Source organism: Symphalangus syndactylus, chromosome 3 (genome assembly GCF_028878055.3).
Source record: "Symphalangus syndactylus isolate Jambi chromosome 3, NHGRI_mSymSyn1-v2.1_pri, whole genome shotgun sequence".
Classification (NCBI taxonomy): domain Eukaryota; kingdom Metazoa; phylum Chordata; class Mammalia; order Primates; family Hylobatidae; genus Symphalangus; species Symphalangus syndactylus.
The window spans coordinates 19,938,888-19,962,015 of record NC_072425.2 but is presented as its reverse complement, the minus strand read 5'-3'; the positions used below and the strand labels follow the sequence as shown (position 1 = coordinate 19,962,015).

The 23,128-nt window shown below is 45.0% G+C and overlaps 1 protein-coding gene across 13 annotated transcripts in view; it reads right to left on the bottom strand.

Annotated features, from left to right (window-relative positions):
- Positions 1–23,128, bottom strand: part of GOLGA1 (golgin A1) — a 64,468-nt gene that overhangs the window by 18,326 nt on the left and 23,014 nt on the right. For 7 of the 13 annotated variants that reach the window (XM_063635991.1, XM_055271106.2, XM_063635990.1 and 4 more), the window contains 5 exons: positions 16,669–16,794; positions 13,134–13,229; positions 5,556–5,651; positions 4,420–4,569; positions 3,637–3,732 (listed from right to left, as the gene is read on the bottom strand). In XM_063635991.1, coding sequence (XP_063492061.1) covers positions 3,637–3,732; positions 4,420–4,569; positions 5,556–5,651; positions 13,134–13,229; positions 16,669–16,794 — 564 coding nt within the window. The remainder of the gene's footprint in view (positions 1–3,636; positions 3,733–4,419; positions 4,570–5,555; positions 5,652–13,133; positions 13,230–16,668; positions 16,795–23,128) is intronic. The other 6 variants (XM_063635996.1, XM_063635997.1, XM_063635998.1 and 3 more) reach the window with 1 other exon arrangement.

Sequence of the window (23,128 nt, the reverse complement as noted above, 5' to 3'; positions counted from 1 at the left end):
CGCAACAGAGACCCATCCACAACAGAGAACCATCCGCAACAGAGACCCATCCACAACAGAGACCCATCCACAACAGAGAACCATCCACAACAGAGACCCATCCACAACAGAGACCCTCCACAACAGAGACCCATCCACAACAGAGAACCATCCACAACAGAGAACTTCCACAACAGAGAACCATCTACAACAGAGACCCTCCACAACAGAGACCCACCACAACAGAGACCCTCCACAACAGAGAACCATCCACAACAGAGACCCACCCACAACAGAGACCCATCCACAACAGAGACCCTCCACAACAGAGACCCTCCACAACAGAGAACCATCCACAACAGAGAACCACCTACAACAGAGAACCACCTACAACAGAGACCCATCCACAACAGAGACCCTCCACAACAGAGAACCATCCACAACAGAGAACCACCTACAACAGAGACCCACCCACAACAGAAACCCTCTACAACAGAGACCCACCCACAACAGAGACCCTCCACAACAGAGAACCACCCACAACAGAGACCCTCCACAATAGAGACCCACCCACAACAGAGACCCTCCGCAACAGAGACCCTCCACAACAGAGAACCATCCACAACAGAGACCCTCCACAACAGAGAACCACCCACAACAGAGACCCTCCACAACAGAGAACCATCCGCAACAGAGAACCATCCACAACAGAGAACCATCCGCAACAGAGAACCATCCGCAACAGAGAACCATCCACAACAGAGAACCATCCACAACAGAGACCCTCCACAACAGAGACCCATCCACAACAGAGAACCATCCGCAACAGAGACCCTCCACAACAGAGACCCATCCACAACAGAGAACCATCCACAACAGAGAACCATCCACAACAGAGACCCATCCACAACAGAGACCCTCCACAACAGAGACCCATCCACAACAGAGAACCATCCGCAACAGAGACCCATCCACAACAGAGAACCATCCGCAACAGAGACCCATCCGCAACAGAGACCCATCCACAACAGAGAACCATCCACAACAGAGACCCATCCACAACAGAGAACCACCCACAACAGAGACCCTCCACAACAGAGACCCATCCGGCCTCAAACGTCAATAGTGCTGAGGTGGAGAAACTCTGAGTTATACAAACCAAATCTAGGTGTCATCTACAATTCCTATTTTTCTCCATTCCTAAGTCCTAAAAGTTCCATCTCAGGCAGGGCATGGTGGCTCACGCCTGTAATCCCAGCACTTTGGGAGGCCAAGGCAGGTGGATCACTTGAGGTCAGGAGTTCGAGACCAGCCTGGCCAATATGGTGAAATCCTGTTTCTACCAAAAATACAAAAATTAGCCAGGCATGGTGGCACGTGCCTGTAGTCCCAGCTACTTGGGAGTTGGGGCATGAGAACTGCTTGAACCCAGGAGGTCGAAGTAACAGTAGGCCGAGATCATTCCACTACACACCAGCCTCGGCGACAAAGTGAGACTCTGTCTCATATACAAAAAACAAAAAGCAAACAAAACAGCTCTATCTCTAAAATAAATCCTGATCTGAATACTTCTTCCCAAGTCCACCACTAACGTGCTAGTCACTTCTGGCCTAGATTCCTAAAAAGTCCCCTAAACAGTCTTCCTGCTTCTGCTCACGCCTCCCTTACCAAACATTCTTCACAGGCAGCCAGAGAAATCCTTTTAAAACAAAACTTCTCACATCACTTATCTGCTTAAGACCTGCCATAGCTGGTTAGGAGTGGTGGCTCATTCCTGTAATCCCAGCACTTTGGGAGGCCAAGGCGAGTGGCTCGCTTGAGCACAGGAGTTTAAAATCAGCCTGGTTAACATAGCAAGACCCTGTCTCTACAAAAGAAAAAATAATAAATTTTGCACACCTGTAGTCTTAGTTATTCATGAGGCTGAGGTGGGAGGATTGCTTGAGCCTGGGGAGTTGAGGCTGCAGCAGTGAGCTGTGATCACACCACTGCACTCCAGCCTGGGCAATAGAGCAAGACTCTGTCTCCAAAAAAAAAAAAAAAAAAAGACCTGCCAGGGCTTCCCATGATTCTTTTTAATGCCTGTGTCCCCCCTCACCACCAGCCATGCTCTCCCCTGGCCACTAGCTGCAGCCACACTGGCCTCTGTGCTATTCGTTCAACAGACTAGGCTTTTTCCTGCCTCAGAGCCTTTATATTTGTTATTTCTTCTGTCTAGAATATTCCTCCTCAAATATTCACATTGCAGGCCCTTCTGCCAGCATCAAAGCCTTCCCTAACTCCATATGGAAAAGAGACCTCTCCTCCCCCACCTCCCCATTGGCTGTCCTTGCCCTGCTCTATTTTCTTCATAGCATTTATCGTTAATTTGTAACTTGGTTACCATCTCTAGTTACAAACTCCATAAGAAAGGAACTTTACCTATTTTTTCCACTGCTATTTATTTTATTTTATTTATTTACTTTTTGGGACAGAGTCTCCCTCTGTCACCCAGGCTGGAGTGCAGTGGCATGATCTTGGCTCACTGCAGCCTCCACCTCCCAGGTTCAAGTGAATCTCCTGCCTCAGCCTCCCAATTGGGATTATAGGCGCACACGACCACACCCGGCTAATTGTAGAATTTTTAGTAGAGATGGGGTTTTACCATGTTGGCCAGGCTAGTCTCGAACTTCTGACCTCAGGTGATCCACCCACCTTGGCCTCTCAAAGTGCTAGGATTACAGGTGTGAGCCACCGCACTGGCTCATTGCTATTTAATACATCCCAGCACTTACAGTGATGCTTGGCACTTACAGATACTCAAATGTTTATTGAAGGAATGCATGAAAAAAAAATCTGACTCCAAAGTCCATGCTTCTCAGGATGCAATGCTACTGCGTTAGTACCTATGTCACTCATCAGATCTGATTACTGGAAGCTTATTACTAGGTGCAGGCATTCATCTATGGACACTCTCAGAGAAGATCGCTGCCAAAGGATCAATAAGATCTTTGAGTCATGATCAAGCCGGGCAAGTACTACAATGTCCCATTATCCAAGGTGCTTTGAAAGGGGCCAGGGGAGTCTGGGGGCATATAAGAAAGTGACAGAATCTTTCCACCTTTTTATCCAGTTATGTTTAGGGAATGAAAGAGGCATCATCTGATTAAAGCTCCAAGTTTGCAGAAGAGAAAGTGTAACAATCCAGCAGATTGTTTCTTCATTTCTGTACATGGTCCCTGATATAAACAAGCAAAACAAAGGTCCTTATCATCTTTTAAGGCCTTGCTTTAAGGTCTCCCTGGAAATATCACCAAGAGCAGTGTTTTGACAGCATGACTTTCAAGCAGCGGTTGATGCCACAGAGGAAGGGCTGGCCTCTGTGGTAGGTTGAAGTCAGACCAGCACCACCTCTAACCAACTATGCAACTTGCACAAATGATTTACCCTCGGAACCTCAATGACATTAACTGCCAAATGAACGTAATTCTTCCTACTGTCCTGGATCCCTGAGAGAACTTAATGAAGTGGCAATTTCTGGCCGATGCCTAACAGAACTATTGAACAAATGCTAATTCTACTCCTCCTGTACTGTAAGTATGAGAAGTGGGGCACTGTAAATACACATGTAGAAAACATAAACACTTTTATGAAACTCTGATTCAATTAGATAAATACCTTCAGCTTCTTTAGTTCAAACTGGTGATTTTGTAAGGAACGTTCATATTCATTCCTGCTTTCTTTAAGGGCTGCATTTTCTTGCTCTAGTTGTCTCTGCCAATTCAGAAGAACATATATATAAAAAAAGTCTTCACTACCATATTTCCCTGGGCGCAGGGAGCATGGACCAGGAAGAAGGCATAGGGAGGAACAATATACATTTTAAAAGCCAATGGGAAGAAGCAGAGGGGACTGGTCAGAAAGTAGGAAGTCTCTGTGGAAACTCCAAGGAAAAAGAAAACCCATCTGTTTTGAGTTTTATAAAAAGCAGCCTTTTTACATCCAGTCTCATGAGCAGGTGTCTCTGGAAAGATAAGAACTGCTCTCGGCTGGGTGCGGTGGCTCATGCCTATAATTCCAGCACTTTGGGAGGCTGAGGTGGGCAGATCCCTTGAGCCTAGGCGTTCAAGACCAGCCTGGGCAACACAGTGAGACCTTGTCTCTCCAAAAAATTAAAAAATTAGCTGGCTGTGGTGGTGCACGCCTGTAGTCCCAGCTACTTGGGAGGCTGAGGTGGCAGGATCACTTGAGTCTGAGAGGTTGAGGCTGCAGTCAGCTGTAATCATGCCACTGTACTCCAGCCTGGGTGACAGAGTGAGACCCTGTCTCAAATTAAAAAAAGCTGCCTTCTAAAGTGGTTTCCTAGTGCAGAGGCGGTGCCGCACTGTCAAGGACGAGGCTGATTTTGCTGTGCGGGACCCTGGTGCTCCTGGGCCCACCCTCTCTCAGCTCTTCACTCACCATCCCTTGCTCTGCGGCGGTCTGGTCAGCTGCCCGCGCTCTCTCCAGGGCCACGATCTGGGCTTCTAGCGCCTGGGTGCGCTCCAAGAACTGCTGCTCCAGAGCAAGGGCCTGCTGCTGCACACGGCTGCTCTCCTGGTTGGCGGCAGCCTGCGGGGAGACCAGAGGACGGTCAGTCAGGGTGACGATGGTTTCCAGTGGGGGATCTTAGTCTGGCCCTAGGTGAAAAGATGAGTATCCAACAGAAACAACTCTCTCCTGACCCCGTCCCCCCTGGCATTGCTGAGGTCCCCCCTGCAGGCTCTGCCTGTTGCTCCTGGACCCTGGCCTGTCCAGAAGATGGAATCTTGATGTCATCACTCCATCCTCTAGGTGTGTGGGGACAGCTCTGGGCACCAGCCAGCCCTTAGACACAGGCCTCCTTCACACTACTCAGTGTTGCCTCAGTGGCTGCGGCTTTCCCTGGGGAGAAATTATACTGGGGAGGCAGTACAATACAGCAGTGAAGAACAGGGCTTTGACACGAGAAAGATGTGGGTTCTGCCATTTACTGGCTGCGAGCCTGTGGGCTACTGAGCCAATCTTTCTGAGCTTGCCTTGTCTACAGGATGAGGATGACAGTGCATAATCCTCAGGTCTCCTGCAAGGACTAAACAAAAACACGTGCATAGCACTGAGCACAGTGCCTGGGACATGGCGAATATGCAATACACGCTGGCTGGTGTGATTTCCCTGTCTTCTAACTCCATACCACGCCTGGCCTGTGATGACAGGCCACGCCCTTGCCATCCTCTCCCCAGAGTCTGGGCTTGTTCTCCCTGCCCCTGATTGCAAGTCGAGGCTTGACTCCTAGTGGAGCTGCCACCTCTGACAGCCCCAGGACCAGGGTGGACCAGAAGGTGGGATGTAAGGTGGAAAGGAGCTGCTGGTGCACCTCCCAGGTAACTCAGGCTCACCAGTAGGTCCTGACTCCCTCCACCCCCTGCTGCTGGCCTGCTCACATCCAGCACAAGAACTGTATCTATGGGCAGGTCCAGGTACCGTTGCCGAAGTTGGGAATGAGTTTGGAGCATCTGCAAAGGCCTGGAGAGAAAGCATTAAGGGCCTGGAATGCAGCAGCTCCAATAAGCACTTACGAGCTCCTGTATCTGAGCTTCCTGGGCAGCCACGACGCTCTTGCTCTGCTGGAGCTGCTCCTCAGAGGCCTGCAAGGTCTGCTCCAGTTCTCTCACCTGAGAGGGAAGCAGAAGCATTCTTTCTGTTCACAAGAAGCTGAAGAGTGGTAACAAATGGCTTTAAAATGCAAAGCGATTTAAATAAAACAGGTACATTATAGAAAAATATAACCTGAGAAAAAAGATACCGCATAAGTCTACTATTATAAAACACGAGCATTCTAATGTATTTTCTTAAACTCTTTTAATGACTTTTGTTTATAGCTTTTATAAAGTTTTAATAAGACAATGTAAAACTTTGTATCTTTTCCCTACTCTTAAATGTCCTTCTGTCTCCATGTAATCTTTAGACCTCAGATTATTATTTCCTCAAGAGTGTTTTGTAATTTACTGACCCATTTGCCTACTGTGCTGGCTACTTGTAGGCTTTCTATTTTTCCCATCTAAAAGAATGCAGCAATTAGCATCTTCATACAGTTTTTTTTTTTTTTTTGAGACAGAGTCTCGCTCTGCTGCCCAGGCTGGAGTGCAGTGGCGTGATCTCCGCTCACTGCAAGCTCCGCCTCCCGGGTTCACGCCATTCTCCTGCCTCAGCCTTCCGAGTAGCTGGGACTACAGGCGCCCGCCAACATGCCCGGCTAATTTTTTGTATTTTTAGTAGAGACAGGGTTTCACCGTGCTAGCCAGGATGGTCTTGATCTCCTGACCTTGTGATCTACCTGCCTTAGCCTCCCAAAGTGCTGGGACTACAGGCGTGGGCCACCATGCCTGGCCTATTTTTTTTTTTTTTTTTTTTTTTGAGATGGAGTGTCACTCTGTCATCAGACTGGAGTGCAGTGGCGTGATCTCAGCTCACTGCAACCTCCACCTGCTGGGTTCAAGTGATTCTCCTGCCTCAGCCTCCCGGATAGCTGGGACTACAAGCGTGCGCCACCATGCCCAGCTAATTTTTTTTTTTTTTTTTTTTGAGATGGAGTCTCACTCTGTTGCCCAGGCTGGCATGCAGTGGCGCAATCTTGGCTCACTGTAACCTCCACTTCCTGGGTTCAAGCGATTCTCCTACCTCAGCCTCCTGAGTAGCTGGGACTACATGCATGTGCCACCACATCCGGCTAATTTTTTGTATTTTTTTAGTAGAGACGGGGTTTCACCATGTTAGCCAGGATGGTCTCGATCTGCTGACCTCGTGATCTGCCCGCCTCGGCCTCCCAAAGTGCTAGGATTACAGGCATGAGCCACTGCACCTGGTTGCTAATTTTTGTATTTTTAATAGAGACAGGGTTTCACCATGTTGGCCAGGACACACAGTATTTTTTTTCCCTGGTTTGAATCACTTCCTTAGGACAGATTCCCTGAAGTGGAATCACTGTTCACAATACAAATTCAGGATTTACTCATTCCACAAATACTGAGCAAGACTGACTCCATACCAGGAACTGCACCTGGGCACGAGGCCAGTGCCGTGAGTGGGACAGATGTAGACTGGCCCTCAGGGACTCACTCTCTAGTACTGAGTTGCACTTGGCTCTCCAAGATGGCATTTTTACCAGATTCAAGCTATACCTATGAATTTCTCTTAGAAAGCCTTCTTATTTACTGAATAAGATCTGGCCTTGGGGAGCGTTATTATTATTATTATTTTTGAGACAGAGTCTCGCTCTGTCGCCCAGGCTGGAGTGCAGTGGCATGATCTTGGCTCACTGCAAGCTCCACCTCCCAGGTTCACGCCATTCTCCTGCCTCAGCCTCCTGAGTAGCTGGGACTATAGGCATCTGCCACCATACCCAGCTAATTTTTTCTATTTTTTAGTAGAGACGGGGTTTCACTGTGTTAGCCAGGATGGTCTTGATCTCCTGACCTCGTGATCCACCTGCCTTGGACTCCCAAAGTGCTGGGATTACAGGTGTGACCCATTGCGCCCGGCCAGGGAGCTTTATTATTAAACACAAGCACAAGGAAGGCTGTATGCAGCTTGGTGAAGGAGAGGTAGATACACAAGGAGAGGATTTTTTTTTTTTTTTTTTTTGAGACAGAGTTTTGCTCTGTCGCCCAGGCTTGAGTGCAGTGGCGTGATCTCGGCTCACCGCAAGCTCCGCCGCCTCCTGGGTTCACGCCATTCTCCTGCCTCAGCCTCCCGAGTAGCTGGGACTACAGACACCTGCCACCAAGCCCAGCTAATTTTTTGTATTTTTAGTAGAGATGGGGTTTCACCGTGTTAGCCAGGATGGTCTCGATCTCCTGACCTCGTGATCCACCCACCTCGGCCTCCCAAAAGTGCTGGGATTACAGGCATGAGCCACCGCGTCCGGCCAAGGAGAGGACGTTTTTAAGGCCTAGGCTCCTCACATACATTCACATCTTAGATTTAACTGAAACAATCCCATGAGAAAGGGGCTACTAGTCCACAGAGAAGAACAGGACTGTTACTAGCTCATGACTGCAAATTTTATTGGTGGTAGCGCCAAAACTAAGACGTTGTTTTTCACTCCTGAGATCAGAAAATACCTAAGTCTCAATTTAGAAGCCAAGTTCAAGACAGATTCAGATCTTCAAGAGATTAAAGAAAAAGTTACCATATCACCCTGCAATTTTATTCCTAGGTATATACTGAAGAGAAATGAAAACACTAAGTCCACACAAAAACCTTGTACAGGAACGTTCATGGTAGCATTATTCACAACAACCAAAAGATAGAAACAACTCAAATGTCCATCAAAAGCTGGGTGTGGGTTGGGTGCGGTGGCTCATGCCTATAATCCCAGCATTTTGGAAGGCCGAGACGGGTGGATCACTTGAGGCCAGGAGTTTGAGACCAGCCTGGCCAACATGGCAAAACCCCATCTCTACTAAAAATACAAGGTGTGGTGGTCTGTATGTGTAGTCCCAGCTACTCAAAAGGCTTAGGCACAAAAATTGCTTAAACCTGCAGGGTGGGGGATGCAGTGAGCCAAGATCACACCGCTGCACTCCAGCCTGGGCAACAGAGTGAGATTTTGTCTAAAAAAAAAATAATAAGCTATGCCTTTGCCTCCCTAAGTGCTGGGCTTACAGAGTGGGGGCTTGTGCCTGTAAGCCAAGCACTTAGGGAAACAAAGGCATAGCTTGAGCCCAGGAATTGGAGACCTGCCTGGGCAACATAGGGAGACCCTGTTCTCCACAAAAAGGGGAGAAAAAGACCAAAGAAAAAAAAAGACAAATGGAATTCAAGTGTTCATCAATGAATGGAGAAACAAAATGTGGTCTATACATATAATGGAATATTATTCAGTCTTAAAAAGGAATAGGCCAAGCATGGTGGCTCACACCTGTAATACCAGCACTTTGGGAGGCCGAGGTGGGCGGATCACGAGGTCAGGAGATTGAGACCATCCTGGGACAACATGGTGAAACCCCGTCTCTACTAAAATGCAAAAAATTAGCCGGGCGTGGTGGCGCGTGCCTGTAGGCGCACGCCTGTAGTCCCAGCTACTCGGGAGGCTGAGGCAGGGCAATTGCTTGAACCTAGGAGGTGGAGGTTGCAGTGAGCCGAGATTGTGCCACTGCGCTTCAGCCTGATGATGGAGCAAGACTCCATCTCAAAAAAATTCTAAAAAAAAAAAAAAAATTCTATTTAAAAAAAAAAGGAATGAAAGTCTGCATATGCTACAACACAGATGAACACTGAAGACGTATATACTAAGTCAAATAAGCCAGACACAAAAGGACAAACATTGTATGATTCCACCGATAGGAGGTCATCTAGAGTATCCAAACTCAAAGAGACAGAAAATAGAATGGTGGTTCCCAGACTGGGGTAGGAGGAATTAGGGAGTTACTGTTTAATAAGTGGCGATGGTTGTACAACAATGTACACTGGTCAAAAAGGATATTCAGAAACAGAACTGAAATTATAATAAAACAGTCTTTTCAGAAAAATATAGTTTAAAATGTATTTATCAGGAAATAAGAAAGATTTTTAAAATGAGATAAATATTCAATTCAACAAATTAAACAAATTGGCCAGCACGGTTACTCACATCTGTAATCCCAGCACTTTGGGTAGCTGAGGTGGGCAGATCACTTGAGGTCAGGAGTTTGAGACCAGCCTGGCCAACATGGTGAAACCCCATCTCCACTAAAAATACAAAAAGGCTGGGCGTGGTGGCTCACACCTGTAATCCCACCACTTTGGGATGCTAAGGCAGGTGGATCACAAGGTCAGGAGTTCAAGAGCAGCCTGGCCAACACGGTGAAACCTTGTCTCTACTAAGAATACAAAAATTAGCTGGGCATGGTCACATGCCTGTAATCCCAGCTACTTGGGAGGCTGAAGCAGGAGAATTGCTTGAACCAGGACACGGGAGGCAGAGATAGCAGTGAGCCAAGATCGCACCACTGGACTCCAGCCTGGGCTACAGAGCCAGATTCTGTCTCAAAAAATAAACAAACAAATAAATAAATAAATAAGTAAATAAAATAAAATTAAATTAAATTAAATTTAAAAAATACAAAAAAATGAGCCGGGTGTGGTGGTGCACACCCATAATTCCAGCTCTTCGGGAGGCTGAGGCAGGAGAATCGCTTGAGCCTGGGAGGCGGAGGTTGTGGTGGGCTGAGATCAGGACACTACACTCCAGCTTGGGTGATACAGTGGGACTCCATCTCAAAAAATAATAATAATAAAATAAAATAAAAAAATAAAATAAATAAATAAATAAATAAACAAATGGTGCTGTATTCCCAGTACTTTGGGAGGCTGAAGTGGGTGGATCACTTGAGATCAGGAGTTCGAGACCAGCCTGGCCAACATAGTGAAACCCCGTCTCTACTAAAAATATAAAAATTAGCCAGTCGTGGAGGCAGGCACCTTTTAACCCACCTACTTGGGTGGGTGAGGCAGGAGAATTGTTTGAACCCGGGAAGTGGAAGTTGCAGTGAGCCGAGATCATGCCACTGCACTCCAGCCTGGATGAGACACTGCCTCAAATAAATACATACATACATACATACCAAAAACCTGCAAATGTTATACCAAATAATGAAACTTCAGGCATATTTCCTTTAAGACTGGGAACAAAACAAAGATTCCCACTAACCCTTTTATTGCTTCACTCAGTCTGGAGGTCCTTCAATGCTATATGAACAGAAAATGGAATAAGAGGTGGAAAGATTGGAAGGAGTAAAATAAAGCTGTCATTTTTCATAGATAATATGATTATCTACCTAAGAAAAACAACAAAAAAAATCACACAGTAGTAGAGTAAGAAAGTTCAGCAGGGGTGTGATATCCAAGATCAACTTAAAAAAATGGCGGTTCTCTAGAATAACCAGAAATAACCAATCATAAATATGATTAAAAATAAAGTTTGGGTGTGGTGGCTCGTGCCTGTAATTCCAGCACTTTGGGAGGCTGAGGCTGAGGTCAGGAGTTCGAGACCAGCCTGGCCAACATGGCAAAACCCCATCTCTACTAAAAACACAAAAATTAGTCAGGCATGGTGGCACGTGCCTGTAATCCCAGCTACTCAGGAGGCTAATGCAGAAGAATTGCTTGAACCTGGGAGGCGGAGGTTGCAGGGAGCCGAGATGGCACTATTGCACTCTAGCCTGGGGGATAGAGCGAGACTGTGTCTCCAAAAAATAAATAAATAAATAAATAAGGGCCGGGCGCAGTGGCTCATGCCTCTATAATCCTAGCACTTAGGGAGGCCAAGGCAGGCGGATCACCTAAGGTCAGGAGTTCGAGACCAGCCTCAACATGGTGAAACCCTGTCTCTACTAAATATACAAAAATTAGCTTAACATGGTGGCATGTGCCTGTAATCCCAGCTACTCGGGAGGCTGAAGCAGGAGAATCGCTTGAACCCGGGAGGTGGAGGTTGCAGTGAGCCGAGATTGTGCCATTGCACTCCAGCCTGGGCGACAAGAGCAAAACTCTGTCTCAAAAGAAACAAAAGATACCATCACAGTATCAACATAAACTCTAAAGTTTCTAGGAATTAACAACTTAGGCAAGAAAATAAGACATCTATTGAGAAAAATGTAAAATTTTAATAAAACACAGAAAATAATCTGAATAAATGGAATCTATTTACATTCTTAGAAGGAATAATTAATATTATAAAATGGACAATTCTTCCCAATTAGCCTATACATTTAATGCAATCCCAATAAAAATTCAAGTTGAATTTTTTAGAAACTCAAAAACTTAAAAACTTTAAAGGCCTGTAAATAGTTAAAGTCAACCTTTAAAAAAAAAGAGAATTTGTCTTATTGGGTGTTGAGATATAGTACAGATATCGCTATAGTAATAAAAACATTGTAGTGTTTACACAAGAGCAGACAATCAGACCAATGGACAGAGAATGCAGAGACAAACCCATGTGCAGATGGAAACAGTATGTGATAAAGTTAGCAACAGAAATCAATTCAGAAAGGACAGACTGTCTAGTAAATGATTTTGAGAAATATGCAGAATTTCTCCATATTTAGATCCCTACCTAAGACCATACAGAAAGACAGTTTGTATGTGAATTAGAGATCTATTATGTGAAGGAAAAATTATAAAGTTAATAGGGAAAAAACAGTAGATCTCTGTGACTTAGGAGCAGGAATAGATTTTCTAAATGGAACTTCAAACTCCACAGCAAAAAAGTGATGAATCTGATAACACTGAACTTAAGAATGTCTATTCAACAAAGGATACATGGACAAAGTTAACAGAATGACTCAGGACTGAAACTGATAAAGCATTAGGAACAAGAATATACAATGAAATCCTACAAACCAAGTAAGAAAAGACTGAAACCCCCAAAGAAAATAAGGAAAGGATATGAATGGGCAATTCCAAAAGCAGAGACCCCCAGGAATTAACAGGCACATGAAGACAAGGCCAAACTCATTAATAACCAAAGCAATGCAAATTAAAGCAATGAAATACCACTCCACATTCAGTAAACTGGCAAAAATTGTAAAGGCTTGGAAATGCCAATGCTGGAAAAGTCAGAAAGGCATATATAGGAACCCTCAGGCATGCTGGAGGAGGAGAGCCAGGTGCAGGCTTGCTGGGAAAAATCTTCTCCTATAGTACTTAGTCTCTTTAGGTTTTATGCATGATCTGAGGTGGCAGGAAGAAGGAAGCAATCTGGATGTCTACCACATAGATGACTACAAAGTACAATGAAGTGGGTACAGACAGAAGTTGAGGCAGCTAAAAGTAATAGATAAAACATACCCATAGCTGCATCATTTACAGAAATTAAAAACCCAGTGCTACATATTTTAAGGCAACCCAACAAAAAGAGCATCCATATGAACCACAATGGAATGGTATCCTATGGGAGGGAGGCCAATGGGGATAAAAGGGTATAAACATGTAACTCAATCATAGTAATGTGACAAGGATGAAGAAAATGACTAACTCAACCCTGTATAGGTAAGATCCAAAAATAATCCCTTCCAGTGAAAAAACTCTGACCAAGAATATTCTCAGTCACACCATGTTGCCATTCAGCCAGGTTACCACCCAAACTTAGGAAACACCAGGAGTAAGGTCAGTACCCGAGTCTCCAGGGTGTTAATGGCCCTAGCCTGGCTGCTTCTGGCTGCCAAGAGCTGTTGTCTGGTATCCTCCAAATTCTGCTCAGCAAGTGTTTTCTGTAAGTTGGAAGAAGAGTAAAAGAAGACTGTCACTCCTCAATTGAATAAATATTTACAGATTATCTACAACATACTGTGATTTGTGCTAGGCACAAGAGACACAAATACATTTTTAAAAATTCAGCTAATTGAGATATAATTCACATATCATAAAGTACACACAGATAAATTTGAAATAGTCCCTTGACCTTGAGGCTGCAACAAAAGACTAATAAAAAAAATTACACAATAGAGTTCAGTAAGTGTCCACAAAGAGGAAGAAGCACAGGGTGGGAGATACTCCCTGCCACAGGGCAGGTAGGCAGCTTTAGAACTCACAAGGTGGTTAGGGTTCAGGGAGCCTCCCAGGCAGGGGATGACCAACGGCGATGTGAACAGCCTGCTACGTTGAGGGAACTACAACTCCTCAGAAGCCAAAATGATGATGGGTTTAGGTCAAAAAACAAGACTAGAAAGATAGGCAAAAGGGCCAGCTCATGAGAAGCTTTTGAATGTTGCAAAAAGGAATTAGAACTTGATTCTGTAAGCAACATTTGTCAAAGCAGAAATTCTAGGCCGGACGCGGTGGCTCACACCTGTAATCCCAGCACTTTGGGAGGCTGAGGCGGACAGATCTCTTTAGTTCAGGAGTTCGAGACCAGCCTGGCTAACGTGGTGAAATCCCATCTCTACTAAAATATTTTAAAAATTAGCTGGATGTGGTGGTGGGTACCTGTAATCCCAGCTACTTGGGAGGTTGAGGCAGGAGAATTACTTGAACCCAGGAAGTGGAGGTTGCAGTGAGCAGAGATTGCACCACTGAACTCCAGCCTGGGTGACAGAGTGAGACGCTGTCTTAAAAAAAAAAAAATGGGGCTGGGAGCGGTGGCTCACGCCTGTAATCCCAGCACTTTGGGAAGCCGAGGTGGGCAGATCACGAGGTCAAGAGTTCGAGACCAGCCTGACCAACATGGTGAAGCCCCGTCTCTACTAAAAATACAAAAAAATTAGCCGGGTGTGGTGGCGTGCACCTGTAGTCCCAGCTACTTGGGGGGCTGAGGCAGGAAAATTGCTTGAACCCGGGAAGCGGAGGTTGCAGTGAGCCAAGATCACGCCACTGCACTCTAGCCTGGGCAACAGAGTGAGACTCCGTCTCAAAAAAAAAAAAAAAAGAAAAAGAAAAAGAAAAGAAAATGTAGACTCAGCTGAGATAGCTGTTACTGAGATAGTTGTTAATCTCAGCTAGTTGTATAGATTTGAGGCCTTGCTCCAAGCCTAAGGAAATCAGAATTTCTGAGGGTAGGGCCAGAGATATATACTTTATTTACTTATTTATTATTTTTGAGATGGAATTTTGCTCTTGTCGCTCAGGCTGGAAAGTAGTGGTGCGATCTTGGCTCACTGCAACCTCCGCCTCTTGGGTTCAAGTGATTCTCTTGCTTCAGCCTCCTGAGTAGCTGGAATTACAGGCACCCGCCACCATGCCCAGCTAATTTTTTTTTTTTTTTGAGACGGAGTCTCGCTCTGTTGCCAGGCAGGAGTGCAGCGGCATGATCTCAGCTCACTGCAACCTCCCAGGTTCAAGCAATTCTCTTGCCTCAGCCTCCCGAGTAGCTTGGGACTACAGGCATGTGCCACCACGCCCAGCTAATTTTTGTATTTTTAGTAGAGACGGGCTTTCACCATGTTGGCCAGGATGGTCTCAATCTCTTGACCTCGTGATCTGCCCGCCTTGGCCTCCCAAAGTGCTGGGATTATAGGCATGAGCCACCGCGCCTGGCCTAATTTTTGTATTTTTAATAGAGGCGGGGTTTTGCCATGTTGGCCAGGCTGGTCTTGAACTCCTGACCTCAGGTGATCTGCCCGCCTCGGCTACCCGAAGTGCTGGGATTACAGGTGTGAGCCACCACGCCTGGCCTAGAGATATATACTTTAAACAAACTTCCCAAGTAATTTCTATGCACATTAAACTTTATAATAATGATGATGGCACAATAATAATATTGATCATATTAACAGCTGACATATATTGAGACCCTACTATGTTCCGGTTATCATTCTAAGCACTTCACATATTGTAACTTATTTAACCCTAACAACAATTCTGAGTTTAATAGTATAATAAAACCAATTTTATTGGGGAGGACGCAAACACAAAGAGATTAAATTACTTGCTCTAAGTCAGGGGTCCCCAACCCTTGGGCCACAGACCTTGTGGCCTGTTAGGAACCAGGCAGCACAGCAGGAGGTGAGTGATGAGTAAGCACTACCGCCTAAGATCTGCCTCCAGTCAGATCAGTGGTGGTGTTAGATTTTCATAGGAGCATGAACCCTATTGTGAACTGTGCAAGTGAGGGATCCAGGTTGCACACTCCTTATGAGAATCTAGGGACGATGATGATCTGAGGTGGAACAGTTTTATTCTGAAACCACCCCCTCACCTGCCCCCACCCGACCCCATCTGTGGAAAAACTGTCTTCCACGAAACCAGTCCCTGGTGCCAAAAGGGTTGGGAACTGCTGCTCCAAGTCACAGCTGCTAAGTAGAAGAGGCAAAATACAAGCATGGACAGTCTGATTCTAGAAATCAATTTACTCCCTAGAACCCACATTACACTTACTGTAGACTGTTGAAGGGAATTGTAGAAGATGTTTAAGAGAGTGATATAGTCACCAGTGCTGAGTAGGAGGATCGGTTTGGCAGTGAGCATGGAAGACTGTGTCAGAGAGTGAAGGAAGAAAGACTGATGCTGGGTAGGCCAATCTGGAGACTTCTCACATAGGCTAGGCTAGATTTGCTGGAAACCCTGAAGTACAACCAGTGGCAGTGGAGATGGAGGTATTTAGTTGAAACTGACTAAAGAAAGAAAGGGAGGGTCTAATCTAGGAGGAGCCCCATGACCTCAGCTTTGTCAACTTTGTCACGGTGTGGCCAATCACTGGAACAGCAAGAGAGGAAAGAGCAGAATGTGTGCAGACAATGAGCTCAGCCTGATGAGAAAGTTCACTTGCACCACTGGGGAAGAGGCCAGTCTGCACAACAGCCTCCCTCGGGAAGGAGAGAATGCTGCCCAAGGTAATTCTTGCTTTTGCCAAGGGGCAGATGTAGCTATTTTCCTTGGCCACTGCAGAGTACAAAATGGTGGGGAAGAGGGCAGTGCAGAAAGACAAGGCAGCCCAAGTGGCGGAAATCACTAGGTGTGGTTTATTGGTGATGAGATGCTATCCGTTTGTATATATCTCTGAATACAGCTCTCCCTTTCCCTGAGAAAAGCATGTCACCCACAGGTGACATAAGGCTCTTTCTGATGTAAGCAGGACAAGCTAAAGTTGGAGACACTTCTTTTGTTACCATGCTGTTTGCTGGCCCTACAGCTCTGAAACTCTAGGATTTGTGAAGTCACCAGAATCAACCCTGCCTTTCTAACACCAGCCAGCCCAAAGAGAACAGAAGTTACCTCTTTCAGGAGTTCTTGCACGTGTTCTTCTCCTGATAAGTTCTGTTCTAGTCTCTTCTCCAAGGATGCAACCTTCTCTTGCAAATGTGTGATAATGTCTTCTTTCTCTTGAGTTTCAGCAGTGACCTGCAGGTGAAAGCAGAGATCACTTTATACTAGAAGCCCTCTCTTCCTTCCTTCCTGCTTTCTCTTGGGCCATCACATTTTCCTGCAATTCTGTCCTCAACTGTATCCTAGAAGAACAAACAGCCAAGAGATCTTCCCCGAAAATGGAATACAGAAAATGCGAGATTAGAACCTGGCAAAACTCAGGGATCCAGCTCAGACCTAGTGCAGCAAGAAGCAAACTCTTCCCAATTAAACAACTGACAGTCTGGAACAAAGGCATTACCTACCTGGTAGAGGCAGCAGAACTAATCCCACCAAGAAGCACCCAGCCTGCAATGACCTATGGAACAATGCTCCTGAAAGCTGAGGGGCTGGATAAAGCAGTAACAGTGCTGATGTAGTGGCTTTAAGGCTAAAGAGAGAACTTCTGAAATGATGAGATTCACCTGGCTCACAGCACAGGGACCACAGCAGAGCTGCCATGCCTCTCACACCTTGGCTCTAGATCAACAGCTGCCCGTTTTATTTCAATCTATTTTTTTTTTTTGGTTTTTGAGACAGAGTGTCGCTCTGTCACCTAGGCTGGAGTACAGTGGCGCGATCTCGGCTCACTGCAACCTCCACCTCCCCGGTTTATGCCATTCTCCTGCCTCAGTCTCCCGAGTAGCTGGGACTACAGGTGCCCACCACCATACGAAGCTAATTTTTTGTATTTTTAGTAGAGACGGGGTTTCACCGTGTTAGCCAGGATGGTCTCGATCTCCTGACCTCGTGATCCGCCAGCCTCGGCCTCCCAAAGTGCTAGGATTACAGGCGTGAGCCACCGTGCCCGGCCAGTCTATCTCTTTAGCTATGATGGTAGTGGTGGTAGCGACAGGTTGGGACTAACTTGGTTCCTTTTACTGCTACTAATCTTCAACTGCTGCTTGTATTAGTCCATTCTCACACTGCTATAAAGAATACCTGAGACTGGGTAATTTATAAAGGAAAGAGATTTAATTGACTCACAGTTCCACATGGCTGGGAGGCCTCAGGAAACTTACAAGCATGGCAGAAGGAGAAGGCGAAGCAAGGTACGTCTTACACCGTGGCAGGATAGAGCAAGCGAGCGAGGGGGGATGTGCCATACTGTAAAACCATCAGCTCTCATGAGAACTCACTCACTATCACAAGAACAGCAAAGGAGAAATCTGCCTCCATGATCCAATCACCTCCCACCAGGTCCCTCCCTTGACATGTGGGCACTACAATTTGAGATGAGATTTGGGTGGGGACACAGAGCCTAACCATATCACTGCTCAATGTCAAAGCAGAGGATCCAGGAAGCTTTGAATACATGAGTTCTTACATCCCCACTGAGGATGCCCATTCTTCCCCAGAAAAGGTTGTATGGCAACAAAATCTCACTGTGAAGACTTGTACCTCTTCACATATACTCTGTTCCCTCAAATTCCCTTATCTTACACTTCCGTTGCTCCATCTCAAGCCATAAACTTTCATGTTCAGTTGTAACCTGGCCAATCTCTCCTCAGGATAAGAGGCAGCAACCAGGGTGTATGGTTTTGGGAAGAAGTATTTGCCATTCTGAATTCTCACAGGTGGACAACAGAGATAGTGGAGGGGAAGTCTGAAGACTAGATTTATGACCCTACAATTCAATAAACTTTCATCAAGCCTCAACTCTATCTGTTGTTTTCTGAGGATACAATCAACATAATTCCAGCATGGAGGCTGGTAGTGGAGACAGACACACAACTAATTACAAAACAGTACAATTGTGCTTCAACAGAGGGACACACACGGTGCTATGAGATATCAGATGCAAGAGGGATTAACTGGGAGAATCAGATCAGGCCTCCTGAATGGGCAAGTCCAGGTGAAAGAGGGTGGAAGAGGAACAATCATTCTGCATAAAGGGCAGCACATACAAAGAGGTAACAGACAAGTCCTGCTAGGCTAGAAGCTGGGTGAGGAGGAAAGAACAGCTGAACTCAACTCTCAGGTCTGTGGCTCAGACACCTGGGCAAATGGTAACATTATGCAAGGTGGATAACACAGGAAAGACAGCGAGTGTGATAGGAAAAAAAAAGCCAGTTTTGGCCATGTTGACCCATCTTTATGGGTCTCTTATTAATAATGTTAATACTAGCAATAGTTATAACTGTAATATAGCAGCAGCGGCTATGACAAGATTGCAGCAGCAATATTGAAAAAGAATAACTGTAGGCAGGGCGCAGTGGCTCACGCCTGTAATCCCAGCACTTTGGGAGGCTAAGGTGGGCGGATCACGAGGTCAGGAGATCGAGACTATCCTGGCTAACACGGTGAAACCCCATCTCTACTAAAAATACAAAAACAAAATTAGCTGGGCGTGGTGGCGGGCGCCTGTAGTCCCAGCTACTCAGGAGGCTGAGGTGGGAGAATGGCGTGAACCTGGGAGGCGGAGCTTGCAGTGAGCAGAGATCGCGTCACTGCACTCCAGCCTGAGCGAGGAGCAACATTCCATCTCAAAGAAAAAAAAAAAAGGAAAGAAAAAGAGTAACTGTTGATGTAAGAGTTGGAGAACATTACCTGATTTCAACTCTAAAGTGACAATGATCAAGACAGTGTGGTAATAGCGTAAAGACAGACATATAGGGTCAAGGGAATGCTGCAAGCACTTCCTATTATGTCTAGTCCTTACAAACGCTCTTTACCACATCCATTTACAAGGAAACTGAAGCTTAGGGACTAGCCCAAAGGCACATACCTATTAGCGATAGATTAAGGATTTAAATCCAGGTCTTCTGGATCCAAAGTCTACATTTGTTCCCTTATACATCAATCTGAATTCAAGAGGTATAGATGACCCTTTCCAGTTAAAACCAAAACAACACATCTTACACAGGTCACTGTGTTAGGCAAAGTTAGGGACAGAAAAAGAATCAGTGGCCAAGTTCCACTTATGCCTCTTGTGCAACATATTGATATGCAACCTCCTTCTCCAGGCTGGCTGGTTTACTTCAGGCTCTCTACACCTCATGTGGACTACGGAAACAGCTACCAAGCCATACTCCCTGATATCAAACCTGCCCCTTTCCTAATGATCACCCTCTTCACCTACTCCCTCCCGAGTCTGGGCCTCACAGTTACAGTCCCAGAATATGGACTGCATCAATTCTGGGTGGTGGTCACTTGATTCAGACAGACATGAGTCTGAATCCTGGCTCTGTCACTGACTCCAGCTGTACGGTCTTGACAAATCATTTAGCCTTTGATGTCAGATGCTCATTACTATCACCTGTAAAATAGGAAAACACTGTCTAACCAAGGGGTAGTTGTGAGGACTCGATGAGTCCCTATCTGTAAAGCACCTGAACACTGAGCTCAGGGTAAATGCTCAGCTGTTCTTGTTAAATATTCACTAATGATTATTTATGGAATTTCATGTTCACTATTTACTCTATACAACTGGCCCTGCATACCTTCCCAGCCTCATCTAGCACCGTTTCCACTTCCTAAGTGCTAACCACTTGTCTATCCTTTCGGTTCTGCCAACATGCCTTTTTTTCCTTCATTATAAATGTATTTATTGCGCCGAGACCAGTGGCTTATGTTTCTAATCCCAGCACTATGAGAGGCCGAGGCAGGAGGCTTGCTTAAAGCCAAGAGATCAAAACCAGCCCAGGTAACACAGGGAGATCTTTTCCCTACAAAAGTAAAAAAATTGAAAACAAAAAAGGTTGAGGTTGCGGTGAGCCGAGATCGCGCCATTGCACTCCAGCCTGGGCATCAAGAGCAAAACTCTGTCTCAAAAATAAATAAATAAATAGATAAAATAAAATAAATGGCAGGGTGTGGTGGCTCACGTGTGTAATCCCAGCACTTTGGGAGGCTGTGGCAGGCAGATCAAGAGGTCAGGAGTTCAAGACCAGCCTGACCAATATGGTGAAACCCTGTCTCTTCTAAAAATACAAAAATTAGCTGGGCATGGTGGCACGTGCCTATAGTCCCAGCTACTTGGGAGGCTGAGGCAGGAGAATCACTTGAACCTGGGAGGTGGAGGCTGCGGTGAGCCAAGATCACACCACTGCATTCCAGCCTGGGCAACAGAGTAAGACTGCGTCTCTAAATAAATGAATGAATGAATTAATGAATATACTTATTTAAGTAAAAAAAAAAAAAAAAAGTAAGGTGAATTCCATGAAAATATTATGTTAAGTACAATAAGGTTAGGAAGAACATAAATTGGGAAGTCAAAAGATAATGGCTACAGTTGAGGAACTGCTATCTAGTAGAGTAAAAGATGTGTAATTCTGAACACTGTGGGTTAAATAAAAACAAAATGAAAAGAATTAAAGTAAAATTTTGTTCCCAAACTGACAGACATCTGGTAAGAATAACTAGAAAACAATAGAAAATGCATAAATACTACTACGAATGAAGATAGGGGAGCAACTAAAAAAAGAATATAAGAAATACAATGCCAAAACATTAAACTTATAGCAAATGAACAATTATGTAGAAAAATATAAATTAACGAAACTTAGGAAGAAATATATAAACTTAGAATTACCATTAAGGAAATCTATTCAGTAATTAAAAATCTTCAAAAGCCAGGCAAAGTGGCTCATGCCTGTAATCCCAGGACTTTGGGAGGCTGAGGCAGGAGGATCGCTTGTGCCCTGGAATTCAAAACTAGCCTGGGCAACATAGTGAGATCTTATCTCTAAAAAAAATTTTTTTTAATTAGCCAGGTGTGGTAGTGTAAGCCTGTAGTCCCAGATATAGGGGAGGCTAAAGTGGGAGGATCACTTATGCCCAGGAATTTGAGGCTGCAGTGAGCCATGATTGCACCATTGCACTCTAGCCTGGGTGACAGTGAGACCCTGATGCAAAAAAAAAAAAAAAAAAAAAAAAGCCACTAATGACAAAAATTAAAATTTTGATATGTCCCTAATATATTACTATATAATTGAGAAAAAATAAATTATAGCTCCAGGTATCATATGAATGTTTTTCAGGAGCGCAATGTTGAGCACAAAAAAAGTTAAGTTTAGAAAAATACCTACAGAATGATTTCATTTATATAACGTTAATAAGCATGGGAAACTAAAGAAGATATTGTTTAGGGATAAAACTGACAACATTAGAAAGCAAAGTAGACAATGAAGCAATCTCCGGATAGTACTTACTTCCAAAGGAAAAAGGAATGGGATGGAATAGTGAAGGGCACAGAGGGAACCTCAAAGATAAACACATTGTTCTTTTTCTTAACCTGAGGGATAGCTCAGAGGGCTCATTGCCTTATTATACTTTCTATCATACTCATATTTTATAAATATGTTTTTATATGTACTCAATAAAGAAAAAACAAATTCCAAATTTACACTCTTCACACAATACCAGCCCTTCTGTTGCCCACGCAAGAAGCCCATAAATCACCCATAAAAATACAGACTTTTCTCTTCCTCTCCTCCCATATCTATTACATTAGTAAGTCTGTCAATCTCTTCAATAGTTCTTACATTTGTCTACCCATTATTATCTTCACCACCACACTTGTCAAAGCCTCCATCATCTTATAGTCGAACAACTGCAAAAGCTTCCTAAGTGGAAGACCCTCTCAGTCTCCTAACGGCCACAGTAATCTGTTATTCTCTCTTATTCTGTATGTCACTGGCTTTCTTCTAGTTCCTTGAATGTGCTAATCCTTTTATTTGCCTCAGAGTTTTTGTTCATGCTGCTCCCTGCTTGAAATTCTCTCCCATCATCCCTTTCTCTCCAGCCTGAGCACTGTATCAAGTGTTACTTCCTTAAGTGTTCTACGGCTCCAAGACTGGATCTGATCTGATATCTTTTTTTTTTTTTTTTTTTTGAGATGGAGTTTTGTTCTTATTGCCCAGGCTGGAGTGCAATGGTGCGATCTCGGCTCACTGCAACCTCCGCCTCCTGAGTTCAAGCGATTTTCCTGCCTCAGCCTCCCAAGTAGCTGGGATTACAGGCGTGTGCCACCATGCCCAGCTAATTTTGTATTTTTAGTAGAGACAGGGTTTCTCCATGTTGGTCAGGCTGGTCTTGAACTCCCGACCTCAGGTGATCCACCTGCCTCGGCCTCCCAAAGTGCTGGGATTACAGGCGTAAGCCACCAAGCCCAGCCCTGATCTGATATCTTTTAATAGGATCTCACAACATCTCGTAGTTTTCTTTGAGAACACTCATCACTGTTAGTAATTATATATGTGATTACTGATTAATGTCTGACTTCCCTTCTAGACTATAAGCACCACAAAGGCAAGAACTGTGTCTATTTTGCTCACCATAATATTATGAACATCCAGCACAGAGCCCAGCACATAGTAAGGCTCAACTA